The sequence below is a fragment of the Salvelinus namaycush genome, chromosome 35 (assembly GCF_016432855.1).
Source record: "Salvelinus namaycush isolate Seneca chromosome 35, SaNama_1.0, whole genome shotgun sequence".
In the NCBI taxonomy this organism is placed as follows: domain Eukaryota; kingdom Metazoa; phylum Chordata; class Actinopteri; order Salmoniformes; family Salmonidae; genus Salvelinus; species Salvelinus namaycush.
The window spans coordinates 32030256-32046133 of record NC_052341.1 but is presented as its reverse complement, the minus strand read 5'-3'; the positions used below and the strand labels follow the sequence as shown (position 1 = coordinate 32046133).

The window sequence follows — 15878 nt, the reverse complement described above, 5'->3', positions numbered from 1 at the left end:
AAACTTGTTCACGATATCTAGTGAATACAAACACAAAAATTGTCAAACACTTTAACTTCTTCAAATCAACCAGGTTACCTGCAATATTACAAACTTTTCAGATGCATGATGATATTCACCACCTGTGCATAACCATATCCATCTATAAGTCTTGAATGTATAGGATTCCATCAGAAGCTACACTGCAGCATCTACAGGGATAGGCAACTGGTGGCCCGCGGGATGCATACATCCCATGGACCAATTTAAAATCAGGGTGGGGGGGGGGTGCTCAGTCAGGGTCTCAACTAAGAGTTAGAATAATACAATATACAAGGTTCAATTTTGGAATTTAGTTGTGCATCAGCAGTCTCTTCATTAGCTCATGTCATTGGTAAATTAGTCTAGCTATCTGAACTTGTAGTAAGCAATTACCGACCGGGGTGAGGCCCATTGATCATAAGTCGTCATATTAAAAACTGCAAACATTTGCCTCCACCCTATGGCAAAATGTTTCAAATTGCTTGAAATGAGCTCTACAACTGCAAACGTTTGCCTCCACCCTATGCCAAAATGTTTAGAATTGCTTAAAATGCGCTCTACAACTGTAAAATCTTCTCTCCGCCACAGTGTGGATGTGTGGGTACGCAGACCTACGAGCCACTGCAGCCCCTCATAATGACTCCAGACCACCATCAAAGTTGCACATCCCTGACATGCAGTGCCTTCAGAAAGTATTCACACCCTTTGACTTTTTCCCCAAAACATTTTGTCAGAGACTGAATTTAAATGGATTAAATTGAGATTTTTGGTCACCGGCCTACACACAATACCACATGGTCTTGAGTCAACCCCTTTGTTATGGCAAGCCTAAATATACTTTGTCATTATGGGGTATTGTGTGAGATAAAAATAAATACATGTAATCCATTTTCAATTTAGGCTTCAACACAACAATATGTGGAAAAAATCAAGGTGTATGAATACTGTCTGAAAGCACTGTACATCTACCTCTGTACTAAATGTGGTGCTGTTATCTCAAAACAGTCCTTTTGCATTGTAAAACAATTTTACAATATGTTGCCATTTTGTAAAATGACTGACATGGCCCCGTAGAGGCCTCCAGGGGCCAAATCTGTGGGGTTTCCATTTCTTAATCCTTTCGGGGTACATCAATGTTCCTATGTAGCATATTTGGTGCTGTGTTGGCATATGTTGGCATTTTGTAAAATGTCTGCTGTGGCCCCAGGGGCCAAATCTGTGGGGACTCCATATATACTGTAAATATTTTCAGGGTACATACATCTACCTCTGTAACACATTTGGTGCAGTTATATCAAAACACTACTTCTGAATTGTAAAATGTTGTGTTACTTTCAGTGGCCATTTTGTAAGATGGCTGCCATGGCCTGATATGTAAATAATTTCAGGGTACATAAATCTACCTCTGCAAAATGTGGGGCTTTTATCATAAAGTGAACGGGTGTTATGAAAATTTCAGCTTAGCCGCCCCACTACCTGGGAAGATCCAGGAGAGTCCTCCGGGAACCAGAGCTGTGGGAATGAAGAGAGCAGCAGCACTCTTACTAAATGACAACACATAGAACATTGCCTGGTCTCTGGAGGAGAACGTCAAGCCATCCAGAATCTGTAGCAACAATAAAGAGACAGTGATACATCCCACCCTGAAGGGGATGCTGCTGTTCTTGTTCTCGGTGTAGAGGGGTGAGTGTAGGCCCAGGCCCAGGCCAAACAGGGTGCCCATATTGCGCAGGAGGCTGGCGAAGGGGGTGGAGTCCATGTAGACCCACTCGGCTCTCACACACCACTTCTGGGCTTTCTCCAGGGACCACAGCAGGTCCACGCCTATAGCTTTCAGCAGCTCATAGAAGCCCACAGCAAAGGAGAGCAGAAAGAGGGTGGTGTAGAAGTACTTCTTCAGACTGGCTCCATAGATCCACTGCACTCTGGAGAAGGTCTCAGCCACCATGATACCTGCCATGGATATAGACAAGAACATTTTAGAACAAAATCAAAACCTGATACCCCTCTTACACTGTAAAAAACAATCTAGTTGTTTTACGGTAACTTACTGGCAGCCAGTTACTGTAAAATACAAGTTTTAGTATTTTACCATAAATTCGAAAGAAACTTTGGTTTAATAGCACATTGCTGTAAAGTTTTTGTAAAATATTTACTGTAAAAGGTACCGTATGTTACTGTAAATTCCAAAGAAACTTGGGTTTAACAGTACATTTCTGTAATTTCCAAAGAAACTTGGGTTTAACAGTACATTACTGTAAAGTTTACTCTCTGTCAGTAAGTTACTGTAAAAACAACAGGATTATTTTACAGTGTACTTGCTGATCCAAACCGAGCCAATCCGAGGTGTACTGTGTTGGCCTGGTTGCGCATTCACCACAGTTTCTGGAAAGGACGACAACGTGAAAGGAAAATAACCAAACCTGCACAGTACGGTTCAGGTCAGCACAACCTGCTAGGGGTACAAGCTGCATCTTGAAATCTCGGTCAAGCCCTGGTTCTCTGACCTGTGATGACCCCACTGATGACCTGGTGCGGGAAGTGGGCAGCCATGTAGACTCTGGACATGCACACCAGCAGCTCTACTGTACACAGCAGCATCCAGAGCCCCACCTGCAAGAACCTGGGGAAGAACAAGACACTAAGGCCTTGCTCCAAAACAACAATAGATCCTAACCCCTAACCAAGTTTTTGTTTACAGATTTGTCCTCCAAAAAATCTATTTGAGGTCCAGAAAAAGGGCAGTTAATTGAAAATATATAAGTCAGACATTTCTACATACTTTCTATCTACAGTAGTTTCAGATGTTCAAGAATAGCCTGAGTGGTTTTTTAAACCAAAATACTAATTTCCCTCGCTGGACGCATAACATCGGCTGGCAGGCCATAGTTTTCCCACCCCTGCCCTAACCCCTAGGCACTTTGTGTGGATCTGAAAGCACTGAATTTGGTATAAGCAGTAACAACACCATTGACTCCACTTCTCTTTTGACCCACCTGTACAGGAGAGGGGGGAACCGTCTTTCTGCCGCCACTGAGAAGACAGCTGTTATCATCACGTACCACACCGCAGACGAGCCCATGGCATGACCCGAAGGACTTCCTATGAAAAACAGCACACTTTGGCTTCATGAACCATTTCGGTTATAAGAGTTGGCTAAAGCACACACATATCTGGCTACCGGGGATATGATGAATATCTGGGCAAAGTCCCTTTGTTCAGCAGCTATCGTCTGCATTATTTTCCCATCATCACATTACACCTCTTTCCCATCCCTGTTTTGTTGTCTTATTTAGACAGTGGACACACACCCTGAAGATGCAATTAGCTAAACAAAAATTACACACTACACTACCAACTGAATTCCTTTCCAGATAAGATTATTCTCTATGTATTTACCCTGTGGAATGGGAATCGATAAGTGCAAAGGTGTTATGGCCCTATAGTACTGGTATCAGTCATTTATGACATACAGGCCAAGCAAATAATGCCTTGTAAGAATTCGCATATGAGTAGGTAAACCACCACTTCCCTCCGAATTATTGGCCAACGTGCAATCATTGATAAACAAACTGGACGATCTACGATTGAGACCATCCTACCAACGGGACATTAAAAACTGTAATATCTAATGTTTCACCAAGACGTGGCTGAACGACGACACGGGTAATATAGAGCTGGCTGGCTTCTCTGTGCATCGGCAGGACAGAGCAGCTACGTCTGGTAAGACGAGGGGCAGGGGTGTGACTCTATTTGTCAATAACTGCTGGTGCGCGATGTCTAATATTGAAGAAGTCTCGAGGTATTGATCGCCGGAGGTAGAAACCTCACGATAAGCTGTAGACCACACTATCTACCAAGAGAGATCTCATCTATATTATTCATAGCCGTCTATTTACCACCACAAACCGATGCTGGCACTAAGACCGCACTCAACGAGCTGTATAAGGCCATAAGCAAACAAGAAAATGCTCATCCAGAAGCGGCGCTCCTAGTGGCCGGGGACTTTAATGCAGGCAAACTTAAATCCGTTTGACCTAATATCTACCAGCATATGCAACCAGAGGATAAATAACTCTAGACCACCTCTACTCCACACACAGAGACCCATACAAAGCTTGCCCTCGCCCTCCATTTGGCAAATCTGACCATAATTCTATCCTTCTGATTCCTGCTTACAAGCAAAAACTAAAGCAGGAAGTACCAGTGACTCGCTCAATACGGAAGTGGTCAGATGACGCAGATGCTACGCTACAGGACTGATTTGCTAGCACAGACTGGAATATGTTCTGGGATTCATCCAATGGCATTGAGGAAAATACCACCTTAGTCACCGGCTTCATCAATAAGTGCATCGATGACGTCGTCCCCACAGTAACCGTACGTACATATCCCAACCAGAAGCCATGGATCAAATCAAATCAAATTTATTTATATAGCCCTTCTTACATCAGCTGATATCTCATAGTGCTGTACAGAAACCCAGCCTAAAACCCCAAACAGCAAGCAATGCAGGTGTAGAAGGATTACAGGCAACATCCGCACCGAGCTAAAGGCTAGACCTGCCTCTTTCAAGGAGCGGGACACTAATCCGGACGCTTATAAGACATCCCGCTATGCCCTCAGACGAACCATCAAACCGGCAAAGCTCCAATACAGGACTAAGATTGAATCCTACTACACCGGCTCTGATGTTCGTCGGATGTGACAGGGCTTGAAAAATATTGCGGACTACAAAGGGAAACCCAGCCCCGAGTGGCTCACATTAACACCATCATGCCGGAAACCCTAGACACACTCAAATTTGCATACCACCCCAACAGATCCACAAATGATGCTATCGCAATCGCACTCCACACTGCCCTTTCCCACCTGGACAAAAGGAACACCTATGTTAGAATGCTGTTCATTGACTGCAGCTCAGCGTTCAACACCATAGTGCCCACGAAGCTCATCACTAAGTGAAGGACCGTGGGACTAAACACCTCCATCTGCAACTGGATCCTGGACTTCCTGACGGGCCCCCCCCCCGGTGGTAAGAGTAGGCAACAATTCATCTGCCACGCTGATCCTCAACACTGGGGCCCCTCAGGGGTGCGTGCTTAGTCCCCTCCTGTATTCCCTGTTCACCCACAACTGCGTGGCCAAACACGACTCCAAAACCAGTGTAGCTATTCCCTCCGCAAGGCAATCAAATAAGCTAAGCATCAGTATAGAGACAAAGTAGAGTGCAATTCAACGGCTCAGACACGAGGTATGTGGCAGGGTCTACAGTCAATAACGGATTACAAAAAGAAAACCAGCCCCATCGCGGACCAGGATGTCTTGCTCCCAGACAGACTAAATAACCTCTTTGCTCGCTTTGAGGACAATACAGTGCCACTGACACGGCCCGCTACCAAAACCTGCGGACTCTCCTTCACTGCAGCCGACGTGAGTAAAACATTTAAATGTGTTAGCCCTCGCAAGGCTGCAGGCCCAGACGGCATCCCCAGCCGTGTCCTCAGAGCATGCGCAGACCAGCTGGCTGGTGTGTTTACGGACATATTCAATCAATCCTTATCCCAGTCTGCTGTTCCCACATGCTTCAAGAGGGCCACCATTGTTCCTGTTCCCAAGAAAGCTAAGGTAACTGAGCTTAACGACTACCGCCCCGTAGCACTCACTTCCGTCATCATGAAGTGCTTTGAGAGACTAGTCAAGAACCATATCACCTCCACCCTACCTGATACACTAGACCCACTCCAATTTGCTTACCGCCCCAATAGGTCCACAGACGACGCAATCGCAACCACACTGCACACTGCCCTAACCCATCTGGACAAGAGGAATACCTATGTGAGAATGCTGTTCATCGACTACAGCTCAGCATTTAACACCATAATACCCTCCAAACTCGTCATCAAGCTCGAGACCCTGGGTCTCGACCCCGCCCTGTGCAACTGGGTACTGGACTTCCTGACGGGCCGGCCCCAGGTGGTGAGGGTAGGTAACAACATCTCCACCCCGCTGATCCTCAACACTGGGGCCCCACAAGGGTGCGTTCTGAGCCCTCTCCTGTACTCCCTGTTCACCCACGACTGTGTGGCCATGCACGCCTCCAACTCAATCATCAAGTTTGCGGACGACACTATAGTGGTAGGCTTGATTACCAACAACGACGAGACGGCCTACAGGGAGGAGGTGAGGGCCCTCGGAGTGTGGTGTCAGGAAAATAACCTCACACTCAACGTCAACAAAACAAAGGAGATGACTGTGGACTTCAGGAAACAGCAGAGGGAGCACCCCCCTATTCACATCGACGGGACAGTATTGGAGAGGGTAGTAGGTTTTAAGTTCCTCGGCGTACACATCACGGACAAACTGAATTGGTCCACCCACACAGACAGCGTTGTGAAGAAGGCGCAGCAGCGCCTCTTCAACCTCAGGAGGCTGAAGAAATTCGGCTTGTCACCAAAAGCACTCACAAACTTCTACAGATGCACAATCGAGAGCATCCTGTCGGGCTGTATCACCGCCTGGTACGGCAACTGCTCCGCCCACAACCGTAAGGCTCTCCAGAGGGTAGTGAGGTCTGCACAACGCATCACTGGGGGCAAACTACCTGCCCTCCAGGACACCTACACCACCCGATATCACAGGAAGGCCATAAAGATCATCAAGGACAACAACCACCCGAGCCACTGCCTGTTCACCCCGCTATCATCCAGAAGGCGAGGTCAGTACAGGTGCATCAAAGCAGGGACCGAGAGACTGAAAAACAGCTTCTATCTCAAGGCCATCAGACTGTTAAACAGCCACCACTAACATCGAGTGGCTGCTGCCAACATACTGACTCAACTCCAGCTCACTTTAATAATGGAAATTGATGGAAATTGATCAAAAATGTATCACTAGCCACTTTAAACAATGCCACTTAATATAATGTATATGTATATACTGTACTCTATATCATCTACTGCATCTTGCCATCTTTATGTAATACATGTATCACTAGCCACTTTAAACTATGCACTTTTATGTTTACATACCCTACATTACTCATCTTATATGTATATACTGTACTTGATACCATCTACTGCATCTTGCCTATGCCGTTCTGTACCATCACTCATTCATATATCTTTATGTACATATTATTTATCCCTTTACACTTGTGTGTATAAGGTAGTAGTTGTGGAATTGTTAGGTTAGATTACTCGTTGGTTATTACTGCATTGTCGGAACTAGAAGCACAAGCATTTCACTACACTCGCATTAACATCTGCTAACCATGTGTATGTGACAAATACAATTTGATCTGATTTGATTTAAGTTTGCTGACGACACAACAGTGTTAGGCCTGATCACCAACAATGATGAGACAGCCTATAGGGAGGAGGTCAGAGACCTGTAAGTGTGGTGCCACAACAACCCTCAATGTGAGAAAGACAAAGGAGCTGATCGTGGACTATAGGAAAAGCAGGGCCGAACAGGCCCTCATTAACATCGACGAGGCTGAAGTGGAGCGGGTCGAGAGTTTCAAGTTCCTTGGTGTCCACATCATCAACAAACTATCATGGTCCAAACACACCAAGACAGTTGTGAAGAGGGCACGAAAACACCTTTTCCCCCTCAGGAGACTGAAAAGATTCGACATTGGTCCCCAGATCCTCAAAAAGTTCTACAGCTGCACCATCAAGAGCCTCCTGACCGGTTGCATCACCGCCTGGTATGGCAACTGCTCGGCGTCTGACCATATAAGGGTAGTGCGTACTAGAGGTCAACCGATTAATCGGAATGGCCGATTAATTAGGGCCGATTTCAAGTTTTCATAACAATCGGAAATCGGTATTTTTGGACACCGATTTGGCCGATTTATTTATTTTTATTTATTTCACACCTTTATTTCATCTTTATTTAACTAGGCAAGTCAGTTAAGAACACATTCTTATTTTCAATGACGGCCTAGGAACGGTGGGTTAACTGCCTCGTTAAGGGGCAGAACGACAGATTTTTACCTTGTCAGCTCGGGGGATTCAATCTTGCAACCTTACAGTTAACTAGTCCAACGCTCTAACCACCTGATTACATTACACTCCACGAGGAGCCTGCCTGTTACGCGAATGCAGTAAGCCAAGGTAAGTTGCTAGCTAGCATTAAACTTATCTTATAAAAAACAATCAATCAATCAATCATAATCACTAGTTAACTACACATGGTTGATGATATTACTAGTTTATCTAGCGTGTCCTGCGTTGCATATAATCGATGCGGTGCGTATCGTTGCTCCAATGTGTACCTAACCATAAACATCAATGCCTTTCTTAATGTCAATACACAGAAGTATATATTTTTAAACCTGCATATTTAGCTAAAAGAAATCCAGGTTAGCAGGCAATATTAACCAGGTGAAATTGTGTCACTTCTCTTGCGTTCATTGCACGCAGAGTCAGTGTATATGCAACAGTTTGGGCCTCCTAATTTGCCAGAATTTTACGTAATTATGACATAACATTGAAGGTTGTGCAATGTAACAGGAATATTTAGACTTAGGGATGCCACCCGTTAAATAAAATACGGAACGGTTCCGTATTTCACTGAAAGAATAAACGTCTTGTTTTCGAGATGATAGTTTCCGGATTCAACCATATTAATGACCTAAGGCTCGTATTTCTGTGTGTTATTATGTTATAATTAAGTCTATGATTTGATAGAGCAGTCTGATGGTAGGCACCAGCAGGCTCGTAAGCATTCATTCAAACAGCACTTTCGTGCGTTTTGCCAGCAGCTCTGCTGTTTATGACTTCAAGCCTATCAACTCCTGAGATTAGGCTGGTGTAACTGATGTGAAATGGCTAGCTAGTTAGCGGGGTGCGCGCTAATAGCGTTTCAAACGTCACTCGCTCTGAGACTTGCTCTGCAAGGGCAGCGGCTTTTGTGGAGCGATGCGTAACGCTGCTTCGAGGGTGGCTGTTGTTGTTGTGTTCCTGGTTCGAGCCCAGGTAGGAGCGAGGAGAGGGACGGAACCTATACTGTTACACTGGCAATACTAAAGTGCCTATAAGAACATCCAATAGTCAAAGGTTAATGAAGTACAAATGGTATAGAGAGAAATAGTCCTATAATTCCTATAATGACTAAAACCTAAAACTTCTTACCTGGGAATATTGAAGACTCATGTTAAAAGGAACCACCAGCTTTCATATGTTCTCATGTTCTGAGCAAGGAATTTAAACGTTAGCTTTCTTACATGGCACATATTGCACTTTTACTTTCTTCTCCAACACTTTGTTTTTGCATTATTTAAACCAAATTGAACATGTTTCATTATTTATTTGAGGCTAAATTGATTTTATTGATTTATTATATTAAGTTCTGACGAATATTAAAAGCTCTGACGAAGGCCGTGAGGCCGATACTTAAGCTTATTAAATATCGGTGATACTATCAAGAGCAGTGTGCGGTTTTCTTTTTCCTTCATCTTGTTCAATTGTTGCCATGTACCTGCAAATAAGATTGCTCAGATGTGCGAGTGCCTTTTGAATTTTGTATTATATTAAGTTAAAATAAGTGTTCATTCAGTATTGTTGTAATTGTCATTAAAAATCGGCCGATTAATCGGTATCGGCTTTTTTGGTCCTCCAATAATTGGTATCGGTATTGAAAAATCATAATCGTTCGACCTCTAGTGCGTACGCCCCCCCCCCCCCCCCCCCCCCCCCGCATTGTTGGTTAAGAGCTTGTAAGTAAGCATTTCACGGTAAGGTGAATACCTGTTGTATTTGGCGCATGTTACAAATAACATTTGATTTGAATAATGCTTCCACTTGCCAAGACTGCCAATATTTTGAGGTGTATTGAGTGATAATCATGCTAGAGTCTGGCACACATCTATCTATGGCATTGCCTACCTGGTCCAGTTTCACAGGTGATGGGGAATTGTTTTAAGGCAGGGGCTGGATCTGTCCCATAGAAGCGGGTATCATGGACCCACCAATAGGGTCTCTCTCCAAATAGAACCCTGCCATGGAGAGGGAACATCATTCAACTCTTTGAAAGTCCTGACAATTGACAATTTCAGTTTTAAATTATGTTCAAGTCAGCGTAGGTTTTTGTTTATGTGTACTAAATCGCAATGTGTACCAAAATCAATGAAAAACAAATGTCAGAAAACCAATTTAATCCGTTCCTTACCACTTCATGACCAGGTTGAGCCAGTCCCCGATGACAGCCACCCAGATGAGCTTTACACCCACGTCCCTGCGCAGATAGAACCAGACTGGGAAGAAACAAAAGAAGGTGGTATGCAGGTCAGCCACTGTAGAGGCTAGACTAAACCAGCCCTCATAATGCCCATACTGGGTCTGCAGATGGACGGCCACCTCCACCCCCCAGCTGTGGAAAAGATCCATGACTGTGGTGTGGATCCAGATCAGTCCCCAGGGAAGGTACACCAAAGCTGGGCGAGGATTGGAGAATGGTCAGGAGCTCTTGAGCTCCAGGACTGTCATGCAGTCTGTTGTTCCCACTGGACTTTATTCAAGGTTAGGGCATTTGTTTGCTTCCAGGAGGATGTTGCAGACACACTGCCTGACCTTTAGCCTACACATGGGCAGACTTGGTGATTTGGAGGCCAGTCTGTGGCCCCCGGCCTAAGTGATATTTGGTTAACCCCACCCCACCTTGTGGGCAAAACATTTGAATGGCGGTGGAGATAAAATATATATATATAATTTTAAAGTACATTTGCAGCAATTCTACACATTTTGCTATGAGTAGAGAAAATGTTGCAGTTTTAAAGCTTATTTCCGGAAATTCTACACATTTTGCCTTGACTTATGCCATGTTCATACTATATATTGTTGCCTAATGGTAAGTCCGCCACTGAGCCTACACCCCTCCATGGAGCTCCTGCTCCCAAAAGCGGTAAACTCTGGAGCTCTGGAGTGATACGCTAGCCCCTGAAACAGGATGACTGTGCAATGGTGAGTGAACGTTTTTCCACTTCATGACTATACGTCTCTTGGTGAGGATTGTAGCAAGGACACTTCAGGCAGTCCAATGAAAATTGATTGACCTATTTATGTCTTACTACTTCAACCACATCCATCATTGACATGTGAAACGAATGGAACTAAATCCATTGAAAATTCACTATTGACTTTGTGACCTGCTATAATGATAACAGTTCATTGGTTATTTCCTTCCGAGATAAAACCCTGGCTTGGGGGTTGCCTTATCAGACTTATTTACAGTACAGTGAGTACCATATCTAGGACCTAGTGTTATTGGTAAGTTATCTTCTCAGCATCTCCTGAGTGAGTCCAAAACCATTGAATGATTGATTCCTTTATGTAACCGACCAGGTGGGCTAGCTGCAGGACTCTGTCCAGACTCAATTTTCACAAAGTCGTCAGAAATGTATTATATAACTGACAGATTATGGTCTGCAAGTTGTCGAAGGATGGGCGTATTTATTGTCAATATATATATATATTTGGCTTTTTATAATTCAAATGTTTTTTATTTCTTATTTTTTTTAAATGTGTTGTTTAAAACTGGCCAAAAAGGGGGCTTAGTGAAGTCTGTGCATTTGTGTGACTCTTTTAGTCCCTATCTTATCCATTTCATGGTCTTACAAGGACATCTTACTGTATTACAGATAAAGCAGACTGTAGTGTAGTAAAACATTGGGTTTTCATTTCAATAGAGAAAAGCGAATGCAATGCCGTTGTCCACGCATCCCCTTGCTTGGCTTGTTTTGCCACAAATTGTATTGTGTAGGCTATTTGTTGGGTTTTAATTTGAATTCCACCGGTCAATCATAAATGAAGTATTTTTGGCTCCATTTCAGGGTGAGAGACACAGAGACACTGATTGACTATTGTTTTTACCTGTCCTTTGTACTTATTTGAATGGTCTCTATCCTTAGTACAACCCTCCCAAACACCCCTGCCCCGCTGTGTTTTATTACACGTGCAAGGTCCAAAGATCAGGCTGTACATGCCTTTGGGTGGTGGGTCCCTCTGGTATAAAAACAACCGGGCAGACTCATGCATACAGTGCTCTCATACCCCATCACATCTCACATTGGCTTCCTAGACTGACAATTCACTAGGGACAGTTTGAAAATGGAGGCAGTCATGGATGCCATGCAGGGCTATGGGGTGAGCACCACTAATTACCTTCAGACCAACTATAAGGACGCCCAGGGTTTGTTCCTGTGGGTGTCCTGGGCTGCTGACCTCCGGAACACCTTCTTCATCTTCTTCCCTCTCTGGTTCCACCTGCGGGAGTCAGTGGGCATCAAGCTCATTTGGGTGGCAGTGATCGGAGACTGGCTCAACCTGGTCTTCAAGTGGTGAGTCGTACTGCTTATGAATGTGTCATGTGTGGTTTATGCATGTGTTATGAAGTCATTATATAGGTACCCTTCAAATAAACGGTTACTGGGATACCAATTCAGAACTTGATCAAATGTGTCCCTTCGGCTACATCTGGCACATTGACATGTCGATAAATGTGCACAGTCCCTGTCAATTGAATTCAAATAAAATGCAACTGAGACTGAAATTCCCCACATTCATCTTAATTCTAAGTGGCTTGTGCTTTCCAAACTAAGGATTCTGTTTGGCGAGAGGCCGTATTGGTGGGTCCATGAAACACCTTACTACAGCAATACCACTGCACCTCACATTGAACAGTACCCCATGACCTGTGAAACTGGCCCAGGTAAGAAGCATCACTTTACTTCCATATACTTTTACCGTAGTGCCTTATGACATGAAATGTACACTCCCCTACGTATTTACTTGGAAAGTGAAGCTAAAACTTTTAATTTGGCTTTATACTCCAGCATTTTGGATTTGAGATCAGATTTTTCATATGAGGTGACAGTACACAGTACAGAATGTCACCTTTTATTTGAGGGTATTTTCATACATATCTGTTTTACCATTTAGAAATGAAAGCACTTTATGTATCTAGTCCCCCCCCCCCCATTTGAAAAAGTATTTGGACAAATTCACTGTGAGACTGTTTTCATACATAGCTGTTTTAGCATTTAGAAATGAAACCACTTTACTGAAAACACTTCACAAAAAATGTCATGCAAAATGACACAATACATTACTTACCATTCATTTCTACTGGGCACAACACAATCCGAAACGCAACCAAAACAAACTGCAAATGCATCCAACAAGTATGTAATCAAAGGTTTTGTATTTGGTTCCGTATTTCTAGCTCACCATGACTACATCAAGCTTGTGACTGCAATTTCTTTGGATGCATTTGCAGTTTTTGGTTGTGTTTTAGATTATGTTGTGCCCAGTAGAAATGAATGGTAAATAATGTATTGCTCATAAGAGGCAACATTTGCCTCAAAGCATTTGATCTAACACCCAAAATGCTGGAGTATAGAGCCAAATTAAAAGTTTTCGCTTCACTGTCGAAATAAATGTTTATGGGAGTGATATGCTATGATTCAGTGAAAATAGCCAACGTTTTATAAGTAAGGATGTTGATAATATTCATGGTTTACGATATTGTACAGTATTGTGTTAGATTTTCATTTTACTTGAATTAAGTGCTATGGCCATTGACTGAAGTATGCCTTTCTGTCTGCTTGCCTGGTAGGCAGTCCCTCTGGCCACGCTATGGGAGCTGCAGGCGTCTACTACACACTGGTCACCTCCATTCTAGCCATCACGCTGACCAAGAATAAGACGAGATCTTCCTCTAAGGGCCTGTAAGTTCCAGAACATTCGACCCCTCCTCTTGTCCTCAATGATCTTGTTCTTGTTTGCCATTTTTCGTTCAGTGCTTGTCAGTTTTATCCTACTTGTCTGTGCAGCACTGTTGTTGATGATTTACCCCGAAAACTAACTTCAGTTAGTCGAAGGGAAGGGGATGTGCAAAAGATTCCGTTCGAGTGGTTTTGTTGTAAAATCAAAGGAAGCGACAGTCGATTAAAATGATTACATGTATCAGTAGAAGCCTATTCACCTGTAGTGACACAGGAAAAACAAATTCCCCTGCTGTGTATATCATTTATTTGCACATTTACTGGTATTCAAGGTTTCTTATAGTCTCTTAGCAGCCAGACAGATTTCAAAACGCCTAAAGATGCATTTGCTGATGGTTCCTCTCCCTCTCCCCTTGTCTGGCTGCCCGTAGGTATCTACGGGGCACTCTGTGGGCGTTCTTCTGGGCGGTCCAGGTCTGTGTCTGTCTCTCCAGAGTCTTCATTGCTGCCCACTTCCCCCATCAAGTCATCTGTGGAGTAATCACAGGTCAGTTTGAAGCCCTTATACCAGCCCTTATAACAACCCTCACAAATATGGCACAAAAATGTGCAGATTGTTCAACTACCTGATGCTAATATTACGTTTTCTATTTGATTTCCAGGTATGGTTGTGGCCGAGGCCTTCAACAGAACCCAGTGGATCTACGGAGCCAGTCTGAAGAAGTACTTCTACACCACCCTCTTTCTGCTCTCCTTCGCTGTGGGCTTCTACGTGCTGCTGAAGGCTCTAGGCGTGGACCTGCTGTGGACCCTGGAGAAAGCCCAGAAGTGGTGTGTGAGAGCCGAGTGGGTCCACATGGACTCCACTCCCTTCGCCAGCCTCCTGCGTAACATGGGCACCCTGTTTGGCCTAGGCCTGGGCCTACACTCGCCCCTCTACACCGAGAGCAAGAACAGCAGCAGCTCCACCCTCTTTAGGACAGGATGTATCGTCACCTCGCTGCTCCTGCTGCACCTCTTTGACTCGTTCAAGCCCCCCACGCACACTGCCGCCATCTTCTACCTGCTGTCTTTCTGTAAAAGCGCCACTGTCCCCCTGGCCACCGTCAGCATCATCCCCTACTGCGTGTCTGGAGCTCTGAGCGGCGTACAGAGCAAGAAGCATTTGTGAGGTCGGCGGCGGCCGGCATGCACATAGACTTGTGTATTCAGATATGACTCCAGAATTGAACCGTGCTGTAATCCTTAATCATTCTATGCATTGACTTTCTTCCCAAACTGCCCAAGCGATCAACAAGCCATTGGGGTCTTTGTCTACCCTACTTTTATCCAGTCACTCACTGTAAAGGTCTTATATTCTTATCTACACACAGTGTGAACACTAAAATGAAAGGATTATCCAGTGAATTACTCAGTGGCACTTTAGACACAGTGGTGTGATTGAATCAAAACGGATAATTTATAAGTAGTTCAGTGCGAACTCAGGAGTCCAGCAAGTTAATGTTCCCGTTTTGAAACGAGATAAAGCCGAATCAAATCCAGGAGAAAATTAGCCCAAAAGCTCTCTCAGGGACTTTAGTGGCCTGCTTTAAAGTGCGTTCTAAGAATATGTTATACATGAATAACTTTGTTAATATTTGTTTTGTAACTGTATTTTTCCTGTTTAATATATTTTTTGAAATTCTGTCAGATATTTATAATAAAAATCTTTCAAATATATCACTGACTATGTGCTAACACTACTATGCATATATATTTAGGGATTGGTTCAGACACATGATTCTACATTCAGTTTAAATGTTTCCTATCATTAATTACACGTTACTGATAAACTATCAGCAAGTCCACAACACTTTGAAACTGCAGCAGTGGTAAAACTAAATTCATCACACTATCAGTGCCATGCGTCTACAAAACAAGTACACATTGTAAATAAAATAAAACTATTTGTACAGTACATATAAACAGAGCCAAACCAGTGGTCATCAACCCTATATGGAGCCCTGGCCTTTGGCCTCATGCTCACTGATAATCACTGATGACGTAGGTCCACACGTCACACAACCTTCACTCCCTGCAAGTACTTAGAACTGACAGCCTTGGCTGAACCATCAATATTTGACTGCCG

The 15878-nt window shown here is 43.9% G+C and overlaps 2 protein-coding genes across 2 annotated transcripts; one reads left to right on the top strand and one right to left on the bottom strand.

The window, feature by feature from the left end:
- Positions 1-804: 804 nt before the first annotated feature.
- LOC120029548 (glucose-6-phosphatase-like) lies at positions 805-10547 on the bottom strand. Its single transcript, XM_038974816.1, has 5 exons — positions 10198-10547; positions 9915-10024; positions 3018-3123; positions 2529-2644; positions 805-1974 (listed from the first exon to the last, which is right to left on the bottom strand). Exons 1-5 carry the CDS (start codon positions 10413-10415, stop codon positions 1466-1468), a joined length of 1059 nt encoding a protein of 352 aa, XP_038830744.1. The 5' UTR covers positions 10416-10547; the 3' UTR covers positions 805-1465.
- Positions 10548-12047: 1500 nt separating this feature from the next.
- Positions 12048-15469, top strand: LOC120029547 (glucose-6-phosphatase-like). The gene is made up of 5 exons (XM_038974815.1): positions 12048-12364; positions 12626-12735; positions 13642-13753; positions 14182-14297; positions 14413-15469. The coding sequence occupies exons 1-5, from the start codon at positions 12135-12137 to the stop codon at positions 14919-14921; spliced, it is 1077 nt and encodes a 358-aa protein (XP_038830743.1). The 5' UTR covers positions 12048-12134; the 3' UTR covers positions 14922-15469.
- The last annotated feature ends 409 nt before the right edge of the window (positions 15470-15878 follow it).

Excerpts from the sequence above, each read along its gene's own strand:
- LOC120029547 (XM_038974815.1), top strand. The coding sequence starts at position 12,135 with ATGGAGGCAGTCATGGATGCCATGCAGGGCTATGGGGTGAGCACCACT. Across the intron at positions 12,365-12,625 it reads CTCAACCTGGTCTTCAAGTG|GATTCTGTTTGGCGAGAGGC; the intron begins GTGAGTCGTACT and ends TTCCAAACTAAG. Across the intron at positions 13,754-14,181 it reads AGATCTTCCTCTAAGGGCCT|GTATCTACGGGGCACTCTGT; the intron begins GTAAGTTCCAGA and ends GGCTGCCCGTAG.
- LOC120029548 (XM_038974816.1), bottom strand. The coding sequence starts at position 10,415 with ATGGATCTTTTCCACAGCTGGGGGGTGGAGGTGGCCGTCCATCTGCAG. Across the intron at positions 10,025-10,197 it reads CTCAACCTGGTCATGAAGTG|GGTTCTATTTGGAGAGAGAC; the intron begins GTAAGGAACGGA and ends TCTCCATGGCAG. Across the intron at positions 1,975-2,528 it reads CATCAGTGGGGTCATCACAG|GTATCATGGTGGCTGAGACC; the intron begins GTCAGAGAACCA and ends TATCCATGGCAG.